Source organism: Pteronotus mesoamericanus, unplaced genomic scaffold, assembly GCF_021234165.1.
Source record: "Pteronotus mesoamericanus isolate MK-2021 breed Mesoamerican mustached bat unplaced genomic scaffold, CSHL_Meso_final contig_164, whole genome shotgun sequence".
NCBI classification, from domain to species: domain Eukaryota; kingdom Metazoa; phylum Chordata; class Mammalia; order Chiroptera; family Mormoopidae; genus Pteronotus; species Pteronotus mesoamericanus.
This window is the reverse complement of record NW_026555065.1, coordinates 31,586,019-31,607,383: the sequence shown is the minus strand read 5'-3', so window position 1 is coordinate 31,607,383 and position 21,365 is coordinate 31,586,019. Positions and strand designations below refer to the sequence as shown.

Here is a 21,365-nt window from a genome sequence, read left to right as displayed (position 1 = left end):
TTTAGTCATGGACCAGAGTTTCTGAGGATATTAAGGTGTTGGTGCATGTTTACAAACAAGAGAAGAATTAAAAGAGGATATGGGGAATAATTCCCCACATAAGCCATAGCACAGTCTTCACACATACTGCAGTTTGAGTTCTTTATTACAAGGAAAATATGAAAAAATCTTTCATTCATGAAGAGTGAATGAGTCTTAATGATCTAGTACATTGTTAATACTCTGACTTACTACAGTGATTCAAAAGTTTGGGAAGAGAAAAAGAAAATTCCTTGTATCATTTCTTGGTATTTTTTAAAATTGTTGTTTAGTTACAGTTATCCCGCATCATTTCTTGATCTTATTAGACCCAAACATAACAGGGTTGCCAAATTAAACAGAAAGAGCTCTTACTTTGCCAGTACATATTTGCAAAATTTTAATGCTTCCCCCAACAGTTGACTTTTGGGACTATCAAAAAACAGATACTTTATAACACTCCTAGTGATGAAGTAGAAAAAGTCCTGGATTAGTAGCCAGTTGAAGTGGATTTTTTGCTTCAGCTTTTCCACTAACTTCATGGTCTTCAGCAAATCCCTTAACGTTGGGATCCTATGCATAACAACATCAGCATCTCAGGGGTGCTGTGGCATTAAAATGAGATTACTAAGGTGAAAGCACCTTGAATCCATGAAATGCTATAGAAATACATATAATGACTAAATTCCAGGAGATAGGCTCGGAGAGAGCTATGCTGACCAGTATTATAAAAAGAAGCAGAAGAGTTTACGGAAAAGTTTAATACAGAAAAGTCCAGTCTCATTTTAGGTTTATGTCTCCATTTCTCTTTGATGCATTTATCAGAATAGGTTACATAAAGAAACAGAAGTAGATATAAGCTGAGTAGGCAGAGACTGGGAAAGCTCAAGTACATTACTCATTGTTATTCAAGGAGTAAGTTAAAGGTCAACCACTGGGTCATCACCCCTGCAGGGTAGCATCTATCTGTCAAAGTGCACAGGCACCTCTGGGTCACCCTCACAGGCAATGACAACACGCCTAGTGCTAGTCATGGCCCTATATCTGCAGTTGGGGGCCCTGGAACCTCCTGTCTCCCTGCAGTCTGTGACTTGCATTACACCCTCATGGCAGTTCCTCTTGCCATTCTTGCACGGGATATTGTTGGTGCTGCAGATACTACGAATGTTCCAGATGTTTTCATGGATGAAGGTGTTGACGGGCTTGCAATGATGTGAAGTCATCTTCCGTCTTTGCATCATGATGTTGCAGTAGTGATCGTTGCCACCTACCCCGTGAGGGTCTACATGTTGCCGCAGGAATCGTTGGTACATGAGACCCTGGCCGTAGGAGGGCTGCACCAGCCCCAGCCCCAGCAGGGTCAGCAGCAAGAGCAGAAGCAATGAAAGGGTCTTCTGGAGAGCCATCACTGCCTTGGAGATGCCTAGAGAGAAACCGAGGGGAAGGAGAAAGGAAGGTAATAAATGGGCATCAGAGACAGGTGTCGAGAATGGCAAGCACTTTCCTCCCCACTCTTCTCTTCTCACAATTTTTCTCACCACTGCTCCCCCAAGAGTGAAAAATTTGCAAACATGACCTTCTCTGAAAGAAGGAGCCTTTCTCTTTTGTAGAGAGAAGTTGCTGTAGCCAGCACAAAGTCTCAGGGCAGAGAATGACAGGGTAGATGCCAGGTATATATGTCCTGTATGGTCAAGGTGTGAAAAGGGAGAAAAGGCAGATCTAAATAAAAATGGAGGTGTCTGTCACTTGAGGAAGTTCTCCAGTCGTGTGATCTTTGGAGAGTGGTTGGTTGCCTGGAGACTCCGATTCCCAAAATTTTGGATAGACTGAGGATGTGTCAAGGAAAGTTTATAAACTGATTTTAATTCCTAGCATTTGGGAATTGAGAGAGGTACAGAAAAAAGGATAGAGTGATGCTTAGGTTTAGCCTATCCTCTCATGTGTCTATTCTTTTTCTAAACTAAAAGATTTTTTTCAACTATAGTTTATGTATAATATTACATTAGCTTCCTGTGTACAACATAGTGATTAGACATGTATATACCTTATGAAGTGATCATCCCGGTAAGTCTAGTGTCCACCTGACACCATACATAGTTATCACAATTTTTTTCCCCTATATTCCCTATGCTTACTTGATGTCCCCATGACTATTTTCAAAACTGGCCATTTGTACTTCTTGATTCCTTCACCTTTTTCACACAAGTGGCTATTCTTCTAATGGTATTAAAATCAGGTCTGTTTGGAAATCTAGCTAATCCTGTAAAAAACAAAGTCTAAAAGAGAGTACCCAACCAGTTTTGAAGACAGTAAATACCTGTTGAATGAACTAATAAACAAAATGAGTGAGCTAATAAATACGTGAAATAAAATGGGTATAGAGAATGGAGGTGTTTCCCAGGCCTGTGGAACTGATTTTTTAAAATTATAAAAACAAAACAAAACAAATCTCACCCTGGATGGTATGGCTCAGTGGACTGAGCACCAGCTTGTAAACCAAAGGGTTGCTGGTTCGATTCCTAGTCAGGGCATATGCCTGGGTTGCAGGCCAGGTTCCCAGTAGGGGGGCAAGCAAGAGGCAACCACACATTGATGTTTCTCTCCCTCTCATTCTCCCTCCCTTCCCTTCTCTCTAAAAATAAATAAATAAAATCTTTTTAAAAAATCTCAACAACACAATCTCCACAAAAGAGGACTGGGACTGTGTCTTTTTTCCTTGCTGTTTCTATACACAACCTGAAAACTAGGCCCTGGTGATATATTCCATTGTTGTGCATCTATCCGTGACGCTCTGCCTCAGCTGTTGGTTGTTGTCTGTCTTCTCTGGCTGCAGAATCATTTAGTTGGCACTTTTGGCAGTGGAAAATAAGCATGTCTTACAGAGTTAGAAAATGAACAAACAAAAACTGTCAGAGCCACAACAAAGAAAGCATTGTCCTAGTAGGTGTGTCCAACGGGCATCTCTGGGCCACACTGGGAGAAGAGGAGTTGTCTTGGGCCACACATTAAATACATTGTGACATGTAATCACACAAAAAAACTTCATAATGTTTTAAGTAAATTTATGATGTTGTGTTGGGCTGCATTCATCGTCAGTCTGGGATATATGCGGCCTGTGGGCTGCGGGTTGGACCCCTGCTTTGAGAATGTTGCTTTAGTTGACAGAGTAAAGGAAGGAATCCTACCTGACTCTAAAATCTGTGCTTTTCTACGTCTTCTACTGTCTCAGTCATTCCACTCCCCAAAGATTCAGGATATTAAAGATTTCTTATGTTCAGAGTTGCTTCTTTCTAGCAACAGAGTTTAATCAGGGTGGAACAGAATGAGAGTGGAAGAGGGAATCAGCAACACTAACTAGCTAGATGCTGCCATCTGGCGGTCACTCCTGGTTTTGGCACGAACTAATGATCTGTGAACTTGACTCTGGCAATGAGGCAGGGCTGACTCACTATAGCAGCAATTTTCAACCTTTTTCATCTCATGGCACACATAAACTAATTACTAAAATTCTGTAACACACCAAAAAATTTTTGCCAATCTGACAAAAAGTATGTATAATTTTGATTTGTTCACATGGGACGGCTATTGTGTTGGCTCTTGTCTTTCTTTTTTTTTGGACAGTCTAAGGCAAAAGAGGTCAGCGTCCCTGACTAAATACCATGTTATAAAAATTCTTGCAGCACACCAGTTGAAAACTGCTGCACTTGAGCAAAGAAAAATCATTTCTGGTTCAACAGAAAGTGGGGGAGGAAATCAAAATAGAAAGAACTATTTTTTGAGAGTCATATAGGCCTATTTCTACATACGCAATCCAAGGGCTGGCCTCAGTTGAACTCCTGGTTTGATGTATATGGGCACTACTGTCCTTTTTTTTCAAAGATGTTGCTTCATGATGGCAGATCACACTGTCTGAGTGACTGAAATGGCTCATGAGGGACATGCATACAAGTATCAATCATAACATTATTCTTTTAAATGCTTCCTCCTATATTCACAGCCACTCTTGCTTATGCATAGGACACTCAAAAGGTCTGTCACATTCCAGTGCCTGCAGCTGTAGATATGAGATATGGAGTTAGGAAGAGAGAGAAGCAAATGGTGTAGAAAGAAGAGCAGCAAGGAGAAATGATGCTTGATTTACTCCTCACCCCAAGACTAATGGATAGAACTTCTGAAGGTACACTTAGCACTTGGGCAATAGCTTCATCACAACAATGTGCTTGGGTTGTTTTTCCCAAATATAATTTTGCATGGTTTTGTCTACTTTTTCTCATCCTGTTTCCTTGTATCCAAGATATGATTTAGAAAGATAACTGGCTACAGAGAGGACCTAAATTATTCATGCAAGAGCAAATCCACAGCCTCAGCCACACCAGTCAACTGACTTAACAAGACATGGACAAATATTTGTGTACAAAAGTCCAATGTGGCCACAACAGGTATATCTCAAGGCTCTAGGTACAACACAAAATGAAATTATACCCAAACCATCCCAACACATATTTTTCGGTCAGAGATTGCCCCAAAGTCTTTCTCCACTGTACCACACTGGTTCTCAGTAAGAACTTCTTTTGACACTACGATTGCAAAGACTTAGTTCTGCCACATAACTGTATGATCTTGGGAAAATTAACCTGTCTCAACATATTTCCTCATAAGAAAGTGAGTATAATAATATATCTTAGGGATGTTATAAAGAATAAATGATAAAGTGAATGTTAAGTGCGTATCACAATGCCTAGAACACAGTAAATACTCAGTAAATGTTGGCAATTATCATTTTTACAATTTCCATTTTTCTTGGTTTCGTTTGCTTCCTTCAATCTAGATAAAATAATGAGTGACTGCACCAAGTCGCATATATTATTGCTCTCCTCCTCTTTATTTTGTAGAGTACCTGCATTCCTTCAAAATCAGAAGGCTGTTTTTAAGCTGAAATATCTCAGCTACTAGAATTTATATTGTGTCCCTACAGCAGATTTTTCTCTTCACATTTGAGTGGAATTTTCTTCCTTGCATATCACCGTTCTTGAAAGGACTTGGCATTTTACAGTTTTTCTTCCCTTTTCCTTGAAGAAGTCAACAAAGCATAGCTGACCAGGACTTCAGTTCCTCAAATAATTCACTTGAGATAAAAACTGACTTGCCTGTCACATTACATAGTACATTTCATTCTTTTGATTGTGAAAGAACAAGAAACCCAGAGCAAGAAGTATTAGGATTGGCTACCCAGCTGCTAGTTCCATCAGCAGGGCAGGAAGCAACCCCATCCCACTGCCCCGTGGTTTGCCCTAACACCAGAGCAGAGTATGCAATGATAATACTCTAAGCAGATGTTTGGAGAAGACGTGTTTTCACGGCCATGGCCTACTCAATATAATAATGGCCCATACCTTTGGCCTTCCCCATCAAGACCTTGAGTGGGTCAATGATCTGTATGGAAGTCACCTTGCCTCATATCAAGGAGTTGGTACTGGTTGGAGAAGCTGGGAAAAGGGTCCCAAATATTCTACCAAAAACTGTAACTTTTTCACTTCTTAAGAGGTTTTTGAGATATTACAGTAAGGCAAATTTTCTAGTTAGAGAGGTTTGGAAAACTCTTGTCCCTACTTTCTTAGGAAATGATAGTGATTTCAATTTTGGAATAGATTTACTCAAGGTAGAAAGATTCATGTGCTGAGTGTGCACCAGTAACCTACTTTTCCATCTCTTCTTCCATAAATACTTTCAGTGATGTTGGCTCCCAGGTGGCACCTGGACACTCAAACATAACCTGAGTGGGTTGTTTTTTTTTTTAATTTTCACCTGAGGAGATTTTTTTTTTTCATTGCTTTTAGAGAGAGGAAAGGAGAGAGAGAAACATTGATGTAAGAGAAAAGCATCCCATACACCCCTGGAGCGGGAACCAAACCTGCAACTTAGGTATGTGCCCTAGATACGTGTTCTTTTGGTTACAGGACAATGCTCCAATCAACTGAGCCACACCAGCAAGGGCTATAACCTGGGTTTTGAGGAAGCAAGGCTTTTGGCCCATTTCAGGGCAATGCAGACAGCAGGAGAGGCCACCATTGGGAATACTGTGACCACCACAGTCATAGATTCACAGGACAGCAAAACTAGTGATTTATAACTGTAATTTATTAACAACTACTTTCCAAATAAAATATCCAGGCACTTGTTGATAGAAATTAGGTAACAGCAAGTTAAGCACTAAATCTGTGAATTAATTAGTATATTTCATAAAGAGAGTGTCTGTTTACCTAAGTTTGTGTTTACTTAAAAACAAATCTATTTGACGAAGAATAAGGGATAAGCTTGGAATCTTTCCATAAATTCCCAAAGACCTCACTCTTGCCAGACATCAGTTGATAAAGTAAAAGATTAAAGAGAAAATAATGTAATCAGTTTTTGTCTCTACCTAAAATAACCATGAGAATAGCCTGGGAGCAGTCTATTCAAAGCAACTCAAAATCACCTCCTGCCTAAGATAAGGGGTAGGTATAGGAATGAATTTTGGTGTTTATATAGGATTGTGTGTGGATGATGGGGAGAGGGAGAACGATATTAATTAATCTGTTGGTATTCAGTCTTAAACTCTACTCCTCAAAGTTTAGCATTTATAAAAGTAATATTGGCTTATTTGGCATCAAAAAACAATTTGCCCCTCCTGAAAGTTCTGCTTAGCAGCCATGAGCAGTGGAATTTTCCTTGCTCTCTCTGTAAGATGTATTTAACATCCTTACATTCACAGAATGGTAAAGTCTACCTCTCTAAAGACTGAGAAGGGAAGAAAGGCATTTGTATTCCATCCAATCCTCTCAGGGGGCCATTGAGAAAATGGGGGAAAGTCAGTAGGCCAAGAATTGGTGAGACTTTGATTCTTACTGATTTCAGAGTCATTTTTATTTATTAACATATTATAAAACTGAAAACAGAAGATCCAGGCAGTTCATCTCCTGGGCCCAAGGCAGTGAACGTTGCCACCACTGTCCTGCAGTGTGTAGGAGAAATGCAAGGAATGGACAGGAGAGCCAACTCTGGGCCAGTGGCCTGCTGGTTATGGATGGAAAAAGGACTCATTAAAGGGGACAGGCAAGCCATGTTCACAGGCAACAAAAATGTCCCTGAACCCTGCTGTGGCTCTGTACTGGCAGGGAGGCTGGGAGGAATGTCTTACGTGTTTGCAAGTGGCGACCTGGAAAGATGATATGCTTTTTCTGAAGGTTTCTCTGTAAGGTTCCCCATTCTTATCTTCATAGATGGCCCTGATATTTTTCTTGGTGCCAGGAATATAGGTGTTGATGTCTTTGCAGGGTGAAACCAGGCCTCATCTCACTATCTTGATTTCTCAGTATCTGTCACCCTGGCCACTTGGTTGGAGATCAGAGTGCTGGGTCAGGAAGGCCTGAACCTGTAGTCATTCTGAGCCAGGGTGGGTGGGGTCAGACCCAGACCCAGCATGAAGACCAACAACAGGGGACCCAGGCCCATTATCAATCATCTTTTCCAACAGAGGCTCCTGCCAAGGGCCAAAGGAGGTATGGTAGGTCATATTAGGCTAAAAGGACAGAGACTACTCTCTCTGGCAGGACGTCATGAGTCAGGTATCCCCAGTCACCTAATTTTACCTTTTCTCTTCTCCGTTAATCTCATATTTCTTGTCAATACATTCCTTTAGAAAAGCAATCCAAGCTTCCAGAACACAGCTTCCAGCCCCCACCATTCTGTCCTATCACTTAAGACTCACTGAGTACTTACCTTTCTATCAGTCATAACATTACAATATCCATTCATACTCTCTAAATCAGTTATTAATTAACTTAATAACAAACATTATATAAGTCCCTCCCTACTGGATACCAGACACTGTTAGATCCTGGAACACATAAAGACTATTAAGACACACCAAATGCCTCCCTAAAAGGAGACGTAGCATCCATGGGGAAGGGACAGGTGCTCCAGTTCACTGAGATGAGACAGAAAGTTAGGTGGTGAGAGCTATGAAGAAGAGGGACTTTTAGGGAAAGCTGAGCCCAGGGAAGGGTCAATCTGAAGATTGTTGAAGACAAGATTCCAGGTATTCAAGTCAGTAAGTCAATTGGCTATGAGGATAGTGGTTGTTATCCTGAGGTGAAGGAAGATAGACCTAATTCCTCAAGAATGAGGTGGTTTGTGGCCAAATGTGCAATTATAATATACTATTTTTAAAAAACAGAGGAGCATAGAAGAATTGATGTAAAGCTTGGAAGTAGGTGTGGCGTCAACTTTTACAGGGGACTGAAGGAAGAGGAATTCAAGCTTATTCTTAGGAACTTCTCACATTGGGAACAATATAGATTATGTTCAGAGAATATTTTCTAGTTTCCCCTGAAAATATACACAGACTGTTACACAATAGGCAAATGATGTTACTATGTGATTAAAAAAACAAATAAAACAACATCCTTGGAAATTTCCATCCAGTCAAAATCCTAATAATTTGCTGTTATGATTTAACACCTTCCTCAAAAGAAGAATAAGGAAGAGAAGAAGAGAAGTGCTGCCGTCATCCCTCGAGAGCTTTGGATCTGAAATGCAGAACCCACACCTCCCAGCGGTAGTGTGTCACAGACACTCAAACACACCCAATGACAGGTAATTAAAATATTGTAGAATTAAACAAGTATAGATTAAAACAAAATAGAAAACAAATTTCTTATGAGCTTTAAAATTGTATGACTTAAAAAATTTGAAGATTTGAGAATTGGAAAATATTTGGTGTTTGTAGCAAGTAGTTTCTGACTATAATTCTTGTACTTTGAAGAAAATTTTAAAGAACATTCAGAGCCTTTAAAAACCATCATAGTTCTACCCCACATTATATCAAATGTGTGTGAATGTTCCCCCATCTAATAATAAAAATAATTTTCCACTATAAGTTTGAAACTGAGTTTTATAATTTTGTTTTTCAAATTGTTTGTCCATGAGTGTCTCATTTACTTTCTGACTGTCTACGATTTTTAGCAATCATCACATATATTGAGAAATTCTTACAAGGGAAGAAAATTTGACCTTCACGTTATGCCTAAATGTAATGTAATTCATATAAATCCTAAATTTAGAAACAAATGGCACGTTTTCATAAATATTATATTATTTTTATTTTGTTCCTTTCTTGTGTGTAAGTCAATAAATGTTATTATCATGTCAAATATTTTTATAGCACTTAAAGATGCCACAAGTTCCAGCACTAAGCCTGTAGTTTTACTTAACAGCCCTGGGAGTGTGACTGTCAATGTAGAAAGACCAGGAAATCCAGGGTTCTGATGGTTATATGGGAAGGCCTGTGACAGAGTGAGCAACGTGAGCACTCTTTCTCATCATAATTTGGCACTAATCCACCTCGTTTCATAATAACTATAGAAAAATTTGCCACACTGCTGAGAAATACTGAAATATACAACAGAAAATGGTTGATTATTGCACAATAGTGAAATAAATAGCAGCTAAATAAATTCCATTAAAACCCAAATTTTAATTTATAATAAAATCAAGTGAAAACATGTTCTTGGGAGTTTAGCAAGAAAGTGGGACATGACCCCAGAGGGAAGAGCTAATGCTAAAAGAATAACAAGTATTCATACTCGCCACGGTTTCAACACAGCTGCTGGCCTGCAGAGCTCCCCACTTGCCAAACTCTACATTTACACTGTGATTTTTAGTCTTCTGGATGTGTTTTCTCTTTCTAGTTTTTTGGAAGACCTCATTAAAGTTTTATTGATTGGGATTCAATTCGGTCTCTTGCTCTGTGATGAACAAATATTGCTTTCTAATGTCAAAAGCAATTGTAAAATTGCAGGCTCCCAAGATGGAACAAACAGGACCTTAGAGGTCAGAGTCAACACCTGTCTGTCTGGAATTCAACATCAGGAAGTAGAATCAGAGCTGGTAGTAGCCAAAAGAGCCAGTAGGTGGCAGTGGTGGATAGAACTGTTGCCAACCTATTCCATGCTGGAACGGGGAACCTGTGTCCTTTTAGGAGGTGCCAGTGCTGTACAGGTTGTGGGGATGTTTATTGTTCACAGAAGGGAGTCTGAGCTGGAAGGCCTGTCTAGAGTTTCTGTCCAAACACTCTTTGCCTTAGATATTAAGACCAATGACACCCCACTAGATACAAGTGTCAAAGCAAAAGTCTCAAAGCTCAGGATCTGCCTACAAGGATATCAAAAACCAGATAGACCTGTTGTCAGCTTTCATGGGTGCCATTTCCAAGTCTTCATCCATGTGTTCTTGGGCAAACAATTACCTGTTCACTTGTCAGTGTTTCCTACCGGTGTATAAGTTACAGGAAGGCAGAGCCCATATTCCATATTCTTCACTTTGAATCACAGTGCGTGCCTCACAGTAGACGCTCAGTATATTTTTTAAATGATTCACTTCATTCTCCTCTCCAGGATTAAGTTTGTGCATCTATGAAATGAGAGAGTTCATTCTAATGTCTGAAATTCCATGGTTCTCATTAAGCATAAGAAAGTCTTTTCTAGTTTTACTAGCAAGAGTCAAGTGGAACTAAAGAGACAAGTTTGTATAAGTTTAGTTGGTGGCAGGAGGCACCAAGTGAAAGAAACAGATGATAAGAAGGCCTGTGACCCAATCTCACTGAGTGGTATCATTCCTTAAGGCTCAGCGTATAAGCCAAGCCCACAGACCAGCTCTAGTGAAGGCACTGGACTGATGCCACACAGGGGCTTCACATCCTACAGAGCCACTTGCTGGCTGGGGGTTGAAGGCCTCACATCCCAGTCTGGAGAGGTAAAGGAGAATCTTTGTTTTGTCTCTGCAGAATTTGCACACTCATTCTGTAAAAACTCAGCTAAATTTTGCTCAGGCTTATTGTAATATTGGCTCTCTCAAGACATCCAGAAATCAAATCCCAGCCAGTACACACCATGGCCACCAGTATTTAACATCTGCTCCTCGACTCACAACTTCCTCACTCACACATTGAATCCTAAATTTCCCAAAAACAGGTAAAATGAATTTGGGAGAAAATAAATACGAGAGAGATAATTTGTGATGTGGAAGTGAATCTGCCCAGGCCAAGGGTACAGAGCATCACATCTGGTGGTCAAATTCATTCACACCTATCTCTCCATATTTAAGCACATAACTGGCAGTCAGCTTTTTGTCAGTGAAATTTGTCCCAACTGATCTTTAGACTAACTTTATCATCTGTCTCAAACCAATCTTTTAGTGTTCACAATAATTAATATTCTCTTCCTCTCTCCACAGACAATGTTTTGTGTTTAGGAGATCCATCCAACTTTATGTACCAGGGAGTTAACTTGATCATTTACCTTGAGTAACTATGGTTATAATTTCCATAAATGTAGCTTCATACTTTTATATATTATAGGGCAATACTCCCCAAAGCAAAAGCATAACACTTAATACAAATTCCTCCCTTTATCTCTTTTTCTTCTTTCTTCCCTTCAACCTGCCAGTGTATCTTCTTTTGATCTTGGGGTGTGTTCCACTTGGCTCTTAAGGAGCAATCGAAACTTTTATTTTTAAGAAAAAAAAATTAGTAGTGAAGGTTAGAAGAAAACAGAGCTAAAAGCACACTTTTTTTTTCTTTCCTTATTCCACCACATTTAATTCCTGTGCCCAGGGGGCATCCAGATGCCCTTCAGCAAATGACTTCCCACGTCTTTGGGGATTTTGTCACAATTCAAAAATCCCTCCTAAACCTCCACTTCTTCCCAGTCTCACTAAGTGCTCTTCATCCACATATAGGCTATTCCTAAAGAAATCTGTTTTCATTTTAAACTTTAGAATCTGATTTTTTTCTTAATTCATAAGCTTGGGCCAAGAGGCTTACAAGGGGAGAAAATGGCTTCACTGAAATGGATAGATGGCTAGAAATAGTATACCTATATATAAAAACAAATAGAGCAACAGATTGCCCAGGGGTAAGGATCTTACAAAAATCTGGAAGTTTCCCTCCAACTGAAGATGGCTTCTGGCTGTTTGTCCCTGGAGATGGGTTCCAGATGTGTGAACTCAGAGGCCCTTATGGTTCTGATTATATAGTGATCAAAGGTACTGGGTGGGGAGACTGCTTCCAAAAATCCCCAATCCTGGCAGAGATATGGAAACTAAGGACACTGCTCTTGGACAAACAAAGAAAGTCATTCACCTTTTCCCTGGGCACAACTGTGTCAAATATTAACCCACTGGGAGGCAAAGTTTGATATCAATAAGCATGGGTCCCAAAGCCACCCTTTTTCTGATGTCTGTGGTTCTCACTCTTGCCCAAGACAGGACTGAGGATTCCTTGTTCACATATAACGATCTGGTCCAGAAGATGTTATTTCTGATCTATGTGCCAGCTCCAAGAACCGCCATGGAAAAGTCTGCAGAGTAAACGGGGACTCCCAGAAGGATGCGGTTCCTTCTCACCTTCTAATTACCCACATAATGTGGTTCATGAAAGGATGCCATGCCAATAAGTAGGTTATCCCACATATTTCACAGAACCAGGAAACCACTTCTAAAGAAGGTTGTACGACAGCTATTAGTACCCACTGCCCCTGGCCTCAACCTCCCAGCGGTTAACCTTCAGAAATATCTTTGCCATATTTCCTGGGTTTCTCCTTTTCATCCTCAGCTGTTCACAAGAGACTAACCCTGAGCATTCAATCTTCTATTCCTTGTAGGAAAACTCATTATCTTCACTATCACTGAAACACTGATAACCATCACTCCTTTGATGGTTAATTGATCTTATTGTCTCTCTATTAGATAGAACCCTTTGAGAGAAGAATCATTGTCTTATTCATCTCTAAAGTCTTAGTTTCTAAAACAGTGACTGACAGCTAGGCTCCAAGTTTTTTTTTCTTATCCCTCAAGGTCTAGGATTGCATTCTTTGATCTCACTTTGGAAACCTAACTATGCAAACTCTCCTGACTTCTTTTTAAGACTCACCAACACAGTTGGGTTTGGTAGTGGTTACCAATAAAAGCAGGTAGAGTAGAAAGGCTTCCAAGGGTCCCAGAAAAGCTCTGCTTCTAGATTACTGATAAATCCTTAAAACTCACTGATATACCTTCATTTTTGAGGTGTTGGTCCCCATCCCAATTCAACCTCTCCTAGGAGAGATTAACTACTTAAACAGCTGTCAGTGAGTTGCATATGCTTGGGCATGTGCTCTAGAGCCTACCTGAAGAAGTTTTTTGGTAACTGGAAGGGCCTGAGAATTTAAGGTGGAAGAAAAGTGCGTGAGGCAAGTTAGTAAAAAGCTAGGAAAATTCCCTGGTAAGTGGAATGAGGGAAACAAAATATGGACACAAAATAGTTAAACAAACGGCCGAGCAATTAACAGCCAGCTAATAAATCACAAGACCCTATCCTTCCTAACCAAGGATACTTAGGAGCAGATGGTTTACATTTCTCCTCCCCAACCAGACAGGGAGTAGCAATCCCCCTAGTCAGAGAGACAGATAACAGAGACCTAGTTAATGACATTAGTGTCAGTGAAAGCCAAGAACTGATAAAGTCAGGAGAGTAAGTAACAAAAATCCCAATTAAAGCCAGATAAATCCGAGATAAAGCTGACCAGGAAATGATCCCAAACTGCACTATATGTTCATTTTGATACATCAGCATGTTAAAAGACACACCTAAAATGCCAATGAATATTCTGGTTGATACCTCCCCTAAAATTGCCGCCTACAGAAAACAGATAAAACCCTCTAGACAAAGGATCCAGTACACAACCCTCTTTGAGCACATCTGGCCTCCCTTTCCTTAAGCATGTAATTTTCTTTCTTCTAAACTCTGAGGGCTCTTGCCTGACTTTCCAGTGAGCCAAAAGCAGCCCTGCCTTGGCTCACTTCCGTTATTCTGATCTTGCTTCTTCTATCTTAAGCCCTTCCTCCTTTGTTTCACTGTTCCAAACTTTAATAAACATACCCTCAAAATCACCTGGACTTGTATCTTGAATTTTTTCCTGCACAAAGTCAAAACCTATACATCCCAGACCATGACAGGGCAGACCTGCCTTGGCCTAGTCCCGGTCCCTTTCTGGTGACAATGGGGAGCATGGACAGCCCTCCAAAACATAAACTTCACCTACTTTTCAGTTGTGTTGGGACACAGTCCCTGCCTGAGCGTTATTCCCAATTCTATCCGCGCCCCGCCGCCCCCCCCCCCCCCGCGCCCTCCCCGCTTCTCTCTTCTTCCCTCCCTCCTTCCCGGTATCCAGAGCCAAATCCTGAGCTAAAAGGAAAAATGTTGGGGGTAGTCGGGCCCAAGCAAACTGCCGTAAACTGCCTCTCCCTTTGTACCTGGTACCTCAGGGTTATTGAAGTCCCTGGAAAGGAAAGGGACAGGCACTTCTCTGACCAGTACATTTGTTCTGCCAAACCCCAAAGTGCAATGTCTTTTAAGAACAAACAGAAGAAATACGACATGGGGTCCCCAGAGTGGAGCCTCCACTGACATCTGGCAGAGTACCCAAATGCTCACTTTCCTTTCACAGGCAGACAAGCTCTTTGAGAGTGGTACCTATTTTAAATTAATCACATAGCACTTTTTAAAGAGACACTGAAGAAGTGAGCTCTAAAAACCTTATCCACCAGTCATTTGTTAGGGAAAATGGCTGCCAGGCCCATTACCACACCCTGATTGCCGTAGCAGTCCAGGAAGACTGAATCAGTAGTGGTCAACTCCCACAGGCTTTGGGGATCAATATGACTTGATCAGCATGACCCTCCTCTGGTAAATTGCCTAACAAGAGAGATAAGGTACTCCACTCTAACATCACACACACACTCACACACACACAGTCCCATGGCCTGAAACACTGGTGTAAGCACCAACTCACACAAACAGATCAGCCTCGGATTTTAGAGTTATGCAGTGATGCTGGGGAGCAGCCTCCAGTCTCTGAACACAGCCATGTCCCTCCTCTGCCTCTGTGGTTTCACTGAACAGCCTTGGGAGAATTCACAACCTGCCTACAAAGTTGACAATGCAGAGTCAGGAGAATGGTGAACGGTTGCTTACATTCTAATTGTTTTTATTTTCAGCTTGGCACAATGACGTTATGATTAAACAGAAAATAAGGTTTTGGAGGAAAAAGTTTTACAATTAAAATGCACCTCAGTGCTTACTCATTTGTGTTTCAACACACAAGAAATTATAGTCTATGACTACTGAACATTATATATTTGTAAGTAATTTTAATAGCTGTGAAGCAACTGCCAATTAAAAAATATATATTGAAAAAGTAATCTGAAAGCTTGAACCTGAAAGTTATTCCCCTTTTTCTAAATGTTTTTTTATGTCTTTTCTTCAAGCCAATAGTTTCCCTGCACATAGACATGGGATACTTGGGTTCTCCTTCAAAGGACTCTCGTGCTGGTGTACTTTCCCCCTTTATACAGAGTACATATGTTTAATTCTGTCCTTAAGATTAATTATAAGATTGGGTAATGGAGGGAAGGGGTTAATCTCTAAATTTCTTTATAATTCTTACATTGTTTTGTTTTATAAGCATGAAACTTATTTAATAACAGAAGTAGTGGTTAAAAGATGATGTAGTTCACGTGAAAAGAAGGATCACGCCTCCACTTCCAGGAAGGGGAAACAGTATTTATAGAGGGAGAATGAGGACAAAGACCTGCTGACATGGCTCTATTTCCAAACAAACAAAAATTAATCATTCACTTTTGAACAAACGCTGGGCTTTGTGCCCATTCTCTCTCTTTCCCAGATATTTTAAAGTGTTCTTCTGAAAATAACCGTTTAGAGAGATTGCTTTTTGCTCAAATAACATATAACAAAAACTCCTAAAGAGGATTTTTGCCAGGCTGCTTTGGTCCACTTTCTTAGCCACCCACTTCATGAATCACACTGCTAAATGCTTCCAACAATAACTTGACAAGCCTCTTACCTTTGCCTGCTTATAACCTGACATCTGCACTTTCGACAAAAGCTAAAGACAGTCCTCTTTTCCTGGAATGGATTTTTTTTCTTAAGGTTTTATTTATTTATTTTTAGAGAGGGGAAGAGAGGGAGAGGGAAAGAAACATCAATGTGTGGTTGCCTCTCAAGGGCCCTCTGCTAGGGACCCGGTACACAACCCAGGCATGTATTCTGACTGGGAATCTAACTGGCGACAACCCTTTGGTTCTCAGGCTGGTGCTCAGTCCTCTGAGACACACCAGCCAAGGCTGCTATGGATTTTCCTATCCTCTTTGCCAAATCATTGTTCTTCTCATTACTGGAGTACCTTCCTTTTCTTTTTTTTTTATGAGTCCGGATACAATACCTGGCCACTCCATCCTGTTACAGAATAAGAAACAGCCCTGTCAGGTGTGTCTCAGGTGGTTGGAACACGGCCCTGTAAACCAAAGGGTTGCAGGTTCAATTCCAGCTGGGGCACATGCCTAGATGTGAGTCCCAATACCAGGTGATACCAGGTGCGAGCCAGAAGCAACCAAGTGATGTTTCTGTCTCTCTCTCTCTACCTCCCTTTCCACTCTCTTGGGAGGGTATAAAACACACACACACACACACACACACACACACACAGAGGGAGAGGGACCTCAGAGACCATCTGTTAACTCCTCATTTTACAGATGAGTAAACTGAGGAACAGAGGAAGAGAACATGTATCGCCCAAGGAACATCCAGCATTCCTCGGAGTAGAAGCTTTCCAATGCGCTACACAGCTCTCATATTTTATGCTAGTAATTTCTAGAAAATCAAAGTTAATTTTAAAGGTGCCTGTGAAAGTTTAAAGGAAACCTACTTTGAATATTTCCATAAATTCCAAAAATATTTTACTCCTCCTTTACCTGTAAAAAAAATATATAGTTGATTGAAATAAAGCATAACACAATTATCATTCTGCACTAACTAGTTAGTAGCTGTGTAGTTAAGTAGCTCTTTGAATACCTGAGGTTGCTTTGGAAAGTTGACCGCCTGATGGTGTTCAGATAATTATACCATGGTTTCTAGTAATTACATTTATGACTCGAGTGTAACGTTATTAAAAACACAAAAGGAGGGCCTTGGCTAATTTAAGATTTTCTTAGTCCCCACAATGGCGCTGAGACTGTTTTTAATGTCTGGAAACAAAGATGTCCTGTTGTGCTCATATGCTGTTATAATTTGATGTGTCGTCTCAGAATGAGAAAGCTGAGGATTCCAATGTTCCAGTAAGAAAGCTTAAAGAAAAGGCTGTGGGCAGTGTCTCCAAGAATTTCACAGCACTGGCTGTGCACGAGTTGTGGGTGGGTTAAAGGTGAGGAGACAGAGGTGATTGAACAGAAAATGAAAACACCAGTCCCCAAATGTCATTTCCACTTGCAAAAACTGAACAAGGCCTGCTTCATAAATCTGGGAATCAGCCTGAGTACCAAGCAAAAATCCTTAGTTTGAACAAGTGCGCCGGGCCTCTCTGGACCTCGGTTGGTTTCGGCGACGCGGTGGCCCCCTCTAATTCTACGTTCTAGGCAATAGGCATTTGTGTTGCCATCTGTGCCCAGTTGCGGGAAGTAAACATGACTGGGAATGTAAAGTCGCTAACTTGACTACATTTTTACCTTCCTTCCCATTCCTCAGCTCCTCCAGTCCTGTTCCGCACACTTCTCCCGAAGGAGACACTCAATACCTCTGCTAGGAAGGGACTCCCCGGCCAAAGCGCCCCTGGTAAGGTTACGGATGTGGAGGAGGAGAAGCAACAGAAGTATGAACCCATCAGCACCTTGGAACAAAACTGCAGAAAAGCGCAGAACAGTGGAAAGAGAAGTTTTTGTTTCTCACCCGCTTCTTCTTCCTTTGTATGATGATGGAGAGAGGTGGTAGAAAACGCAAAGATGTTGTTTTGACTCCTGCTTTGGATCTGCGTGGGGTGAGCGTCCGTGTGTCTGTACGCGGACGGGATAGGGGTGCAGCGAGGAGGAGTCAGAGGGCGAGCCCTAGGGTAGTTAGGACCGCGCCCTGTTTCTCGGAGGAGGTCCCTTAAGGCCCGATCCCGCCTCTTGAGCTCGGCCCGGGCAGCTCCCGCCCCGCGCGCAGCCGGAGCGTCCCTGTCCCGCCCAGGAGAGACCCTGGAGACCTGAGTTACAGACGCACACACCTGCGACGGCGCGGCCTGCTCCGACCTCAGAACGCGGGACACCCTCCTCAGTTCCCAGAAGCTTAAGACCCTGGCCCCCGCGCGCAGGAGTGAGGGAGCCCCTGCGGTCTTGAAAGTCAGGCAAGTTCGTCTCTCTCAAGTCCTGAACCCCCGTCTTCCTTGCGTTGCAGAACACTTCGGAACATGACAAAGTCTATATGGAACAGAACTTTTTTCAGTGGTTCCTAAATGAGGAAAAACAAAGAAACAAAGTAATTAAAACACTCGGGCTCGTCCGGGATTTGAACCCGGGACCTCTCGCACCCAAAGCGAGAATCATACCCCTAGACCAACGAGCCACAACGAAAGATTCTTTGCCTCTATTTCTTCTGAATTTCTTTTTTCCTCCAAGCTACTCTGGCTTCCACCCCCCACCCCGCTCCCCGCCGTGACTGTTACTTTTTTCCCTAGTTAATTTCTATTCCCATCCTCATGGAGTCTCACGTCTAATTCTGGCCCTGTCCTTGTCTATCGTCCCTGATCCACATCCAGGACCTTTTCAGACTCCAGGTGGGATGACGAGAGGCGGCCTTTCAGACTTAGGCCACGTTTCTGAGTTCCACCGAGCCCCTCCGGGACGCGTCTAGCCGCGAGCTCGAGTCTGGAGGGAAACGGGCTGGAGCCTGAGGGCCCGAGCAGAGCTCTGTTGCAAGGCTGTAGGGTCCTGAGCCCCAGGACAAACACATGGAAGTGTATCTATTCCGCTGCTACCACCTCGCGCGGACATAAAATCCTAAAGACAAGACTGATGTGGGCCTCAAAATACGGGAGCAGGAGCCGGTCTGGCGGTGCACCAGAGCGGCGTGCGCTGGGACACTCCAGGCCCATCGCAGTTCCCCTGAATAGGGAGTTAAGTTCTCTCCACCTTTGCATAAATAGTTTCCTCGCTTCGGAATTCTCTCTCCCAGTCTCATCCCTATTCACGTCAAATCCTTGTACTCTTTCCTGCTGCCGCTCTAAATCTTTTCATGGAACGATAAAAATATATAAACGGCTAGATAAATTAAAAGTCCTTCTTTCTCCAAGGATGTGTGCGTATAATGGGGTCAGACACTCGGGCTGAAGGTCACAGTTAAGGGGGTTCGTTCCGCAAATTAATGTCCCGAAGGTGGCAGAGCACATGCATACATCTTTACAATATTCCACACCAACAAGTGGTTTTGGGCCTCCGACATCTGGTGCTCAGGCAGCAACCTATGATCAACCAGCTCAGAAAACAAAGGACATCTTACAGCAGAAGCCTCAGAACGTTTGCAGCTGGTGAGTTTAATTATGACTTAGTACATTCTCCTTACTGCGTAACGAACACCCCAAATACCTTCCATTTTTCAAGACGTGATACGTGAATGGGCTTGGGTCAGGGCTAAGGTAGGTATACACTGTAGAAAGCTAGTCCAGAAGATAAAGAACGGCACAAACTGAGGAGCGGCTAACCCAAAATAGCAGCTTCTCCTTCGAGCCGGAATCGAACCAGCGACCTAAGGATGACTGGAAGAGGAAACCACTACAGTCCTCCGCTCTACCAGCTGAGCTATCGAAGGAAGCTCGACTATCTTACTTCTAGAATTCCCTATTCAGGACAGGGATAAACGGAGGTGCTTGCGACAGGATTTTACGGTTACTGTGAGAATGTCCTGCACCCACAATTTAGGGGACAACCCTCCTAGAGCTGGATTCTCCTGCTTCACTGAGGGGCTTTCAAACAGGGCCAACTCGTGCTCTTCACAGGCGCCGCCAGAGCCTATGCATCCCGAGGCCTCCGCGAAGAAGCCGGGGAGGGAGCCTGCTCGCCCCGGAGGCTGCGGGTTCCACATAGCGCGCGGGCCCGGGGCCTCCCTGGCATGATGTGTGTGTCTGGAGTGGGAGCGGCCGTTTGGGTATCGGGGAACTAGGGATTGAGGCGGTGGAAAACATAATTCTTACCGCGCTACTCCGAGCCAGGGAGAGGGGCGCGGGCCTCATCCTCATTTCCTCACTTCCTACCCTCGGCTTGGAAGCCGGGCGCGAGGGCACAGGCCAGCGGCAGCTCTTCTCCGCTTACATGTTTGCAGACTCGGGGGCGGAGAGGGTGTGGAATTCAAAATACACGGGTAAGCCCTCCCCGCTGGGGTTAGGCGACCCCCCAAGGTTCTCGCCACAGTTTATAATGGACTCCGCCACAACACAGGGAAAGCAGCACTTGCGCCCCGGCACGAGAACTGAAGAGGAAGCTCTGTACAGCGGTGTTTATTCCAGAGATCTGGAATGCGGCGAGAGGACGCAAAGAGGCGAATTACCTGCGGGGGTTAAAGTTATCGGAGAAAGGGGGTGGCAATGAGGAGAATTAAAAACAGTGCTGAACATGCAACAGGCCCCAGCGAGATTTGAACTCGCGACCCCTGGTTTACAAGACCAGTGCTCTAACCCCTGAGCTATAGGGCCTCGCGCTTACAGTGTTTCGTTATCACTAGTAAAGGAAGATTTTTATACTGCGTCTTCACTAGAATATTTGAGTTTGGGAAGCAAATAAAACTTGAATGTCGTTTCAATTTGTTTCCGAAATATTGGAATTCTGTTTGCAGGCTCTTGCTGGGGATAGCGCTGTATGGGGGTCAGTGACAGAGACAGCCACTATTTAAAGGCTAGAGAAATGTGCCAACCCAACACAGTCTAACACAGTGACTAACCGCCTCCCCGGCCAGCTACAGATTGTCAAGATTAAGAAGGGAAATGCCACAGAGAGAAAAAGTTGTCTACCACGGGGCTCTTACACTGACACTTCGTTATCTACACTCGGTTTTCGACTTGACTCAAGACATCCACCGACCTGCAACCGACAGCTTTAAGTTCTTTAGATGTAGAGACTTTTTTCACAGCTCGAGTCTCAGCGTCAGAACAGGCATTCATTAACTTGCTATTTAATTCATTTCTTCATTCAACAAACACTGAATTCCAAGTTTGCACTAGGCTCTGAACTAAGAACAAGGTATCCAGATATGGTCTTTACCTTGAAGTCACTGTCGTAGTTTTATGGAATAAAAGAACTTTAGTTTTCATGAAACAGAATAATAAAAAGTAGGTGTGCAGGTGTAATAGGGCAGTGGAGACTGCCAAGGTTCACAAACTTGCAGGGTGAGCCATCGCAGATGCAGGCCTGCTGGAGGAGATGGACTTGAGCAACACTCTGAAGGGAGATTA

General features: G+C 42.6%; 2 protein-coding genes and 3 non-coding genes across 8 annotated transcripts; all 5 read right to left on the bottom strand.

Moving 5' to 3' along the window:
* Positions 1-127: 127 nt before the first annotated feature.
* RNASE4 (ribonuclease A family member 4) lies at positions 128-18,025 on the bottom strand. 4 transcript variants are annotated; one of them, XM_054565644.1, is made up of 3 exons: positions 17,834-17,922; positions 10,304-10,467; positions 128-1,441 (listed from the first exon to the last, which is right to left on the bottom strand). In XM_054565644.1, exon 3 carries the CDS (start codon positions 1,422-1,424, stop codon positions 981-983), a length of 444 nt encoding a protein of 147 aa, XP_054421619.1. In that variant the 5' UTR covers positions 1,425-1,441; positions 10,304-10,467; positions 17,834-17,922; the 3' UTR covers positions 128-980. The 4 variants fall into 4 exon arrangements, with proteins under 4 accessions (XP_054421619.1, XP_054421618.1, XP_054421620.1 ...); XM_054565643.1 differs by lacking the exon at positions 17,834-17,922 and adding an exon at positions 11,983-12,057; XM_054565645.1 differs by lacking the exon at positions 10,304-10,467 and having other exon boundaries at positions 17,834-18,025.
* On the bottom strand, positions 7,076-10,323 carry ANG (angiogenin). The gene is given in 3 exon segments (XM_054565646.1): positions 7,076-7,422; positions 7,425-7,537; positions 10,304-10,323. Coding segments are annotated over 2 exon segments (432 nt in total). The 5' UTR covers positions 7,510-7,537; positions 10,304-10,323.
* Positions 18,026-18,415: 390 nt separating the features above from the next.
* TRNAP-UGG (transfer RNA proline (anticodon UGG)) lies at positions 18,416-18,487 on the bottom strand. The gene has a single exon. It is a non-coding gene; the product is annotated as a tRNA-Pro (tRNA).
* A 1,151-nt stretch (positions 18,488-19,638) lies between these two features.
* On the bottom strand, positions 19,639-19,729 carry TRNAY-GUA (transfer RNA tyrosine (anticodon GUA)). Its single transcript is given in 2 exon segments — positions 19,639-19,674; positions 19,693-19,729. It is a non-coding gene; the product is annotated as a tRNA-Tyr (tRNA).
* An 807-nt stretch (positions 19,730-20,536) lies between these two features.
* TRNAT-UGU (transfer RNA threonine (anticodon UGU)) lies at positions 20,537-20,609 on the bottom strand. The gene has a single exon. It is a non-coding gene; the product is annotated as a tRNA-Thr (tRNA).
* Between the last annotated feature and the right edge of the window lie 756 nt (positions 20,610-21,365).

Bases quoted from the DNA above. Each gene is read 5' to 3' on its own strand.
- RNASE4 (XM_054565645.1), bottom strand. From the start codon at position 1,424: ATGGCTCTCCAGAAGACCCTTTCATTGCTTCTGCTCTTGCTGCTGACC.